The following is a 7,770-nucleotide window of genomic DNA, read 5'->3' on the forward strand; positions in this document are numbered from 1 at the left end:
CCAATCATAGATATTTTAGTACCAACTATAAATATAAAGATCCAATTTGTTAATAAAAAACACTTCATTTTTCAGTAAACTTATCCATTAAACTTCCTCAAAATAAATTTATTAAATTTGGTTACCAATATAATAAATTTTATTGCAATTTAAATATAATAATAGAAAATTTACAACAAAACTAAAATATAATAATAGACAACTTACAACAAAACGAGATAAAAAAAAATAGCTAATAAATAACTTTATTTAAAATATAATAAATAGCTAGTAAATGACTTTATTTAAAACATAATTTAGAAATTAAAAAAAACACATAAATTATACTTAAATGTTTTGATGAATTTTTCAAGTGTTCACTCTGTTTTAGTTTAATAGATTTTAATATTTTATTTTAATCTATTTTAATTTACTTTATTTTAATTTATTTCCACTCTATTTTACTTTACTCTCTCTGAATCTATTAAATGAACAAATTTTTAATCTATTAAATTTTAGTATTTTACTTATTTTTACTCATTTTATTTTATTTTGTATTTTATTTTATTTTTATTAATTTAATTTATTAAATTTAAATTTAAATATTTTATGTTTATTTATTAAATAAATTCATTTTACCATACTATTTTATAAAATTTCACTAATTTTATTTAAATATATTTTATTTTAATTTAATAAATTTTAATATTTAATTTAATTTTATAATATATAAAGCTATATATTTCATATGAGATATATACATATATTATTCATATTATTAATATTTTTTATCACTTATTGAAATTGAATCTCAATATTCAATTTTAAATATTAAAAAAAAAATGTTTATTAGGTAAAGTGAGTTTGAGATGACTTGAGAAACCACAACCTAGGGGTATCTAAGCTGTTAAAATTACCAGCTACCCTAAACCAACTTACCATGAGTGGAGTTTTGCCTACAGAGTTTTGAATTAGTGATTTTTTCACCAAAAAGTATCTTAACTAAACTTACCATAAATGCAGTTTTGCTTACAAAATTTTGAATTAGTGATTTTTTCACAAAAAAAAAATATCTTAACGGATTTATCTCATAAACTATTTTAATTTATTTTTCATAATTTAATTTTGCTCTATTTTAATTGGTTAAAGCATAATATTTACATTAATATTTTATTTTAATTAAATTTGTATAACATTATAAATTTTATCAATTTTATTATTTAATAGTCCCTTCCATCTTCGGCTCCCTAATCTTATTATAATTTCATTAATTAGAATTTTAAAATTCAAATAACATTTTTATAATTATCCAATAAAAAATCAGTATAGTATTGTTTTTGCTCCATCTCCATGATAAAGGCTCATATCCCCAGAATCTGCATGTGCTCCATATCCATTAAACACTCAAAACCTGCAATCTAAAAATAATAATACCTTACATTCATTAATCCTAATCCAATTTATATGTAAATATCCATTAATCCAGTTTATAAATCTTTATAGAAGTTTTGGAACGTGAATAAATATTTACAACTTAACATTAAAAATAAATATGTAAATCCTATCCCTATGAATGATAGGATGATATGACGCTACAAAATACAGGGAAGCAACCCTGACAAACACTTTCTTCACGCGTACCTCTGCCTGAAATACTAAAGTATCATATTATACATCTAACATTTTTAACTCTAGCCTGCAAGCCCAAGCTATTGCTTCATCTAACATTTTTAACTTTAGGCTGCAAACACAAGCGATTGCTTCATCACAGAGATAAGATGGAGAAAAACCAAATTCACTGCAATGCTGATATTTTCAAGCGTCTGCAAATAAACGGTACGTTTTTGCGTTCGTTATTATCAAACGAAGAGCTGATGCAGTGGTCGCCAACGTTACAAGAGCAAAGAAAACAACAGTGAACATATGCCATGATTTCTGCCATACACTGCTACTATGTCGATTCACCTGCTATAGACATGGAAGCAGATGTTCAATTAGGTATCCCAATTTCCTGCGAAATAACTGTATGAAGGGAGGGAGAAGCATTGATAATAATAGGAATTACCTTCAGGAATATTAGGGATGGAAACACAAATGTTAATGGAATGAGCGACAATGAGCCCACCAGGGTTACAAAGTCTCCTAGGAAAGGAAACATGGCAGCACACAGCGTGTTGATTGCAAAAAATAATGCACGAAGGATGAATCGAGTTGAAAGGTTATATAAAGAATTTTCATGTTCATTCAGGCGATAAAATTTGGTGTCCAGAGCCTCATGCACAGGAACACAAAATATCTGCAACCAATGGATGACCAGATCTTACATCAGATGACATGTCTGAGAGTTTTAACATGTATCATATATACCTAAGTACCAAATCATCAGGTTATTGGGCAGAGAGCAGCTAGGTGATGTGCAGTTCAGGTGGAAAGATCATTCTAGTTAATAAAATACATCAATATAGAATTAATTTGGGAAGATCTTTCATGATGTACAGTTCAGGTGGAAAGATCCTTCTGGTTAACAAAATAAATCAATAGATATCTACTTTAAACTGTGGATCCTTTTAAAATGCATGGATCCATTAATTCGACCTGAATCCATTTCCTATTCACTATATTTTTAATATCTGTTCACTTTAAATTGGATCTTTCATTCAACCTGAATCCATTTGATCTTCTTCTAGAACTTTAATAGATGTTCAACCGGTGTAAGAAAATGTTAGTAGTTAATTTGTCAATGTTGTTTTATCTTGTTAGGGTGGTTTGGGTAATGTAGTTTATTTAAAAGCTAAAAAAAATTGTCATATGACCAGTGGGATCTAGATTTCCAACAACTATGTTTTTAGACACCACTATTTCTCTGGGTGTTTTATGATCTTAATTGGTATAGGAGTTTGTTATAGGCAAGTAAATGTGCAGCAGTAGCAAGAAAATCTAAGCAAAGGAGGCACAATGATAAACTGGGATGCCCATAAATAGCATGGATTGAAGATATAAGTAGAGAGATCAAATAGCAAGAAAGGTCAGGTTAAGATATAGATCAGAAAAGCTAGAGATGTAGCAAGAGAATGGTCTTATGGAGGAGAATGAAGATGGAGTCAATGGTGCTGAAGTTTAGTGAAGTTGTAAGCCCTGTTTAGACATACATGTTGAGCATGCATTGTTGTAAGGCCTTATGACTTTGATTAGGCATACATATGTAGTGTAGTGGCCTATGGAGTCATCAAGTTGTAGAATGGACCAATTAGATAGGTACTAGGTGTCTTTAGACACCACCACTTCTCTTAATGGTTCCTAATCCTAACATATATATCAAGAAAGTATAAGGATTGAGACAACCCTCCATCCAGGGATGAAAAATATGAGGAAGGATGAATTGTATGGGTAAGGATTTATCTATGATTTTACTAGAGAGACAAAGAAAAACATAATGTAGAGACAGAAACATGACCTATGTAGTCTCTTTTTATTTTATTTTAATGAAAAGAGAGTGTTTTTTTCTGCTTGAAAAAAGATTTATGACCATGCACACAGATAGGGTGAAAGTTTAGAGATGAAAGTTTGTTTATAATAAAAGATGATTTTTGTTGTTCATCACCCACCTCTTGAGTGGAAATTTCTGTGTGAATGAATGCCTAGTGAGATCAAGTAAATATATACTATATATACCCTATTGTCTGCAATGTTCTCTTCTGTGCAAGTTTGTGTGTGAACCCATCTATATTTATTTATTTTTACTTTATATTTATATATATATATATACTATTCTCTGCAATGCTCTCTTGTGTACAATGAAATGGAAGAAATCATATACGTGTTGTGAAACAACAGTCTGCAAAAATGCAGTTGTGTTTGCCAGAACTTTCGCCCACTTTGGCCCGCTTAGGTCATTAAGGAGATAATCTGAGACAGAAGATCCATATGCCCAGTATCCAATAATTGCCACCGCGTAGTATATCGCCATCCCGACGGAATACTGTAAGTAAAGCGCTTTGCGCATGTTTTTTATAGCTGGGTGCTTCAGTGTAGCCTGCAAGGTCCCGCTGATTTCGAAATTAGGGATAATTTGATTAACCAGAGATTAAGAATTTTGAGAAAAATCAAGTGCTCATCACCTGAATTTCAGGTAGCATGCCAGAGTTATTCGCAAAGACAAGGGCTGCGATTGCTCCCAAGATATTGAAAACCTTCTGCTGTTCCGTTCCAGGGACATGGTAGTCCTTCGACCTAGAATTGCCTGCAAAAGAAAGACAGTATTACCTTTTGGGAACTCTCGATTTCTTAAAGTAAATGACCCTGAAAAGCTTTGGCAGCGGAGAGATTTTAATGCAGCAACATCCATACCATCGGTGATTGATACTATCATTGCTATCGCAACGTAGACAAACGTTAGGAATGCTGAAATTCCAAACCATGTGCCCATCGCTGACAGATGTGGCACTGAGAAAGCGAAAATGAAATATGTTACTCCTGAAAACATAATGAATTCTGGAAGTTTCAGCCCGACCATCCTGTTGTGATCCATAAAGATGTCCTGTATCATCGTGAAAGGACATAATTGAGAAGCATCCACATGTCTTTCAGACCCAAAAAAAGCATGGAGTAACGTACAAACTTCCCTGGAACGCTTTGTCTCATTTTCCTTAAAAACCCAAGAGCCCATTCCTAATTCACATAAAATAACAAGCATGGAGTAAACTGCGTTGTCTGGACTTTTTGGCTAGAATCTGGCTAGAATCTGGAATTTTTGGAGAAACTTTTGATTTTTGTTATTTAAATAAAGTTTTTGATTACATCCGAAAAACTTGAAAAAACTTCTGTACTCAGATTGTAAGTTCACACTTGTGATAAAACTCCTAAGGTACTCAGTTTGTAAGTTCACACTTGTGATAAAACTCCTAAAACTCCAAAGGTGCTCAGTTTGTAAGTCAACAACAATTCCAACCCTTCCCACTAGATTCTAGGCAAATTAGAGCTAAAAATAAATGTAAAAAACTCAAAACGTAGGAGGAGACAAGGTAGAACACATTCCCAAATTCATATAAATTACAAGCCCGACAGCTGAATTGGTTTATTGTCATGAATGGCTCGCGGCGGGGAGTGGTTTATAATAGGGGCAAGTGTCAATAGTGCAATTCCAACCCTTCCCGCTAGATTCTAGGCAAATTAGAGGTAAAATTAAATGCATAAAACTCAAAACGGAGGAGGAGACAAGGTAGAACCCATTCCCAAATTCATATAAATTAGAAGCTTCCAGCAAGGTTCCAAGTCCTTCCGATTTTGGTCAAGTATTTTTTTTGTTTTGGGTTTTTTAAAAAATTTTGGTCAAGTTGGTTTTTTTGTTTTGGTATATATGAAGCTGAGGAATTGTCTTGATGGTTAAAAGTGGCTGAAATCTGAGTTAAAAAATTTCAAAAAATCTCATAGAATTAGTGTTTGAATCATGTTTTTTGATGGCGGAAACGGATTCAACACCATCAAAAACCTAATTATGAACCTAATTATGAAGTTTGCCAACTTTTACTTGGATTCACAAAAATTAGTGCAAAATTTTTTCAAAATATGGCCAAAATTTCTATAACTTTCAAGGCAAAAAAGCATAATCTGATTAAGGCTATAAATAATCTTCATAGTTAAGGCTACAGAGTCATGCTGCTGTGGTTGAATAATTGAATGGTTAAGTGGATTGTTAGGTAGGGAGGTTTAGTTCTCACGCGTCTCATGGAGCATCTGTTCCAAATGTGATTTTTTTAATTAAAAAATATATATAAATAATCTTTATAGTTGAAAAAAAATATAGAGAGATTATAAGACTTGAAAAAAAATATAGAGAGATTATAAGTTTTGTAAGTTAAAAAAAAAAAAGGTTTTAAACACTATTTTAGATGGGCTGCTGTGAAAGCTGTCCCTTTGTTTCTCAATCTAGTACCAAAAACTTAAATTTTGGCATTGTCACTTTTGTATGCGAAAACAATTACCTAGTACCAAAAACGCAAAATTTATATTGGGGCTATTTTTGTATTTGCAAACAACTAGACCATTAGACGAAAAATAAAAATAAAAATGACCATGACCATGCTTTCAAAGTGATTTTCTATGTAAACTCATCACAGCATCAGTGTGCAGTCAGATCCTTCTGCCAAGCCTGTTGGTGTAAAAATATCAACCTTTAACCCCATGGCTACCTTAAGCTATCCATAATGCAAACGGGTGTAAGGTGAAGTCCATTAATGTGTTTACAGATTAAGACCAAATATTACTGACAGCGGATAACTTTAAACATAGTTTTCTGGTAATGATCGTTTTCCTTTGAAGTTATAGACTTAAATGTGATAAACACATTTTCCTAAATAGTCTTATTTTCAAAACACTCTGCAAAACCAATCATTTATCTTCTCAACTGTGACTTGTGATCTCTAAATGCTAGGCATCTTTGTAGTTTGTCCACACATGCAAGTACCAAAATCACCTTCAGAGCCTTTCCCGAAAGGAGGAGGAATCCCATGTTGCAGAGTATGAAATGAACAAATTGTAGAGCCCACGATAAATAATACATTTTCCTTCCTGCAATGCACTAGGACAAAAATTGATTAAATCCATTATGTCAGAAAATAAAAGCATGATACACCTTAAATGGCTCTCTGCAGGTAATTCTCTGATGTCACTGTATCTTCCCACTAAACATAAGCATGATACACCTTAAATGGCTCTCTGCAGGTAATTCTCTGATGTCACTGTATCTTTCCACTAAACATTTCTTTTGTATCAACGTATCACTTACCAAATGCGTGGCCAATCAGATCCCGATATCTGATGAAGCGTTGGCCATCTATTATATATAAATCTGAGAGCAGCAAATTGGCATATAGAGAGAAAGCACCTATAACTACCATGCTGATTATTCCCCAGACCAGTCCAAAAGGGACCAGAATGAGATTGGAGAACCCCAAAATATAAACACAGTTGAAGCTCGTGACCAGCAGCAATCCCACCTGGTACCACGGATCTGAACACCATCACCAAAATAAATGGTATTTACATAAACTTTACTAAAATGGGTCAAACATGGAAAAAAAAATTGTAAGCTCTAATGCCCAAAGCTGGAGGTTTTGCTACGGCCAGTGTGGGGAGATTGCAGGTTACATTGTAGGTTATTTACATTTCTTTATCAGAATTTGAAGAGCAATTATTGTTCAAGTGACACAGTATAATTAGGCAAATTAATGAAGCACCAATGTAATGAAAATCCATACCATTGTCAATTTTGTGGGCAGATTTCTGGAGAGAATAACTGCATTGATCCTCTGGTTCCAAAGCTTCCACCAGGTTTAGTGATGACCCATTTTCGTTTGCAAAATCTGATTTTCTTGTAGATTCGTTTTCTACATGAAATCCTTCCAAAGAATTGGAATCAACAATAGTTGATTGCATCTTCATTACTGGTGACAATTTTACTGCTGTATATTCAAATTCTTCACAATGAAACCAGTGATGGGTATGATTGGTAGACTATATGTAATCTACCTCTGGTTGTTCTACGTAATTGAAAACAGGCATCATGCCAGTTAAAGTACCTGATATCAATATATATATATATATATATATGGAAAAGTTAAAAGTAGTTGATGCGCAGGAAAAGGGAGAGCCTAATGATGTATCTCCAACAACTAAAGAGAAACCTACCATTATTGTTTGTGCTCAGCCACGCGTAGAAAGCAATATAACCACAGCATCCACGAAAAAGTTGTGCTGTCCTCACACTTATTGTCTGAGTCCAAACGTTCAGGA

At 32.7% G+C, this 7,770-nt stretch overlaps 1 protein-coding gene across 1 annotated transcript; it reads right to left on the minus strand.

The window, feature by feature from the left end:
• Positions 1-1,572: 1,572 nt before the first annotated feature.
• LOC149150407 (putative proline transporter 2) lies at positions 1,573-7,530 on the minus strand. Its single transcript, XM_089441042.1, has 8 exons — positions 7,236-7,530; positions 6,764-6,988; positions 6,452-6,546; positions 4,327-4,516; positions 4,098-4,219; positions 3,797-4,012; positions 2,045-2,275; positions 1,573-1,944 (listed from the first exon to the last, which is right to left on the minus strand). Exons 1-8 carry the CDS (start codon positions 7,417-7,419, stop codon positions 1,795-1,797), a joined length of 1,413 nt encoding a protein of 470 aa, XP_089297168.1. The 5' UTR covers positions 7,420-7,530; the 3' UTR covers positions 1,573-1,794.
• Between the last annotated feature and the right edge of the window lie 240 nt (positions 7,531-7,770).

This window comes from Pinus tabuliformis, chromosome 9 (assembly GCF_031772625.1).
Source record: "Pinus tabuliformis cultivar Carrire ecotype Pingquan chromosome 9, CPIR1, whole genome shotgun sequence".
Lineage (NCBI taxonomy): Eukaryota > Viridiplantae > Streptophyta > Pinopsida > Pinales > Pinaceae > Pinus > Pinus tabuliformis.

What these genes read in the sequence shown, in the direction of transcription:
- LOC149150407 (XM_089441042.1), bottom strand. Translation starts at nt 7,419, where the DNA reads ATGAAGATGCAATCAACTATTGTTGATTCCAATTCTTTGGAAGGATTT. An exon ending in TGCCCACAAAATTGACAATG is followed by an intron (nt 6,989 to 7,235) that starts GTATGGATTTTC and finishes GATGGTGTTCAG; the next exon opens with ATCCGTGGTACCAGGTGGGA. An exon ending in GCATGCTACCTGAAATTCAG is followed by an intron (nt 4,013 to 4,097) that starts GTGATGAGCACT and finishes GGGACCTTGCAG; the next exon opens with GCTACACTGAAGCACCCAGC.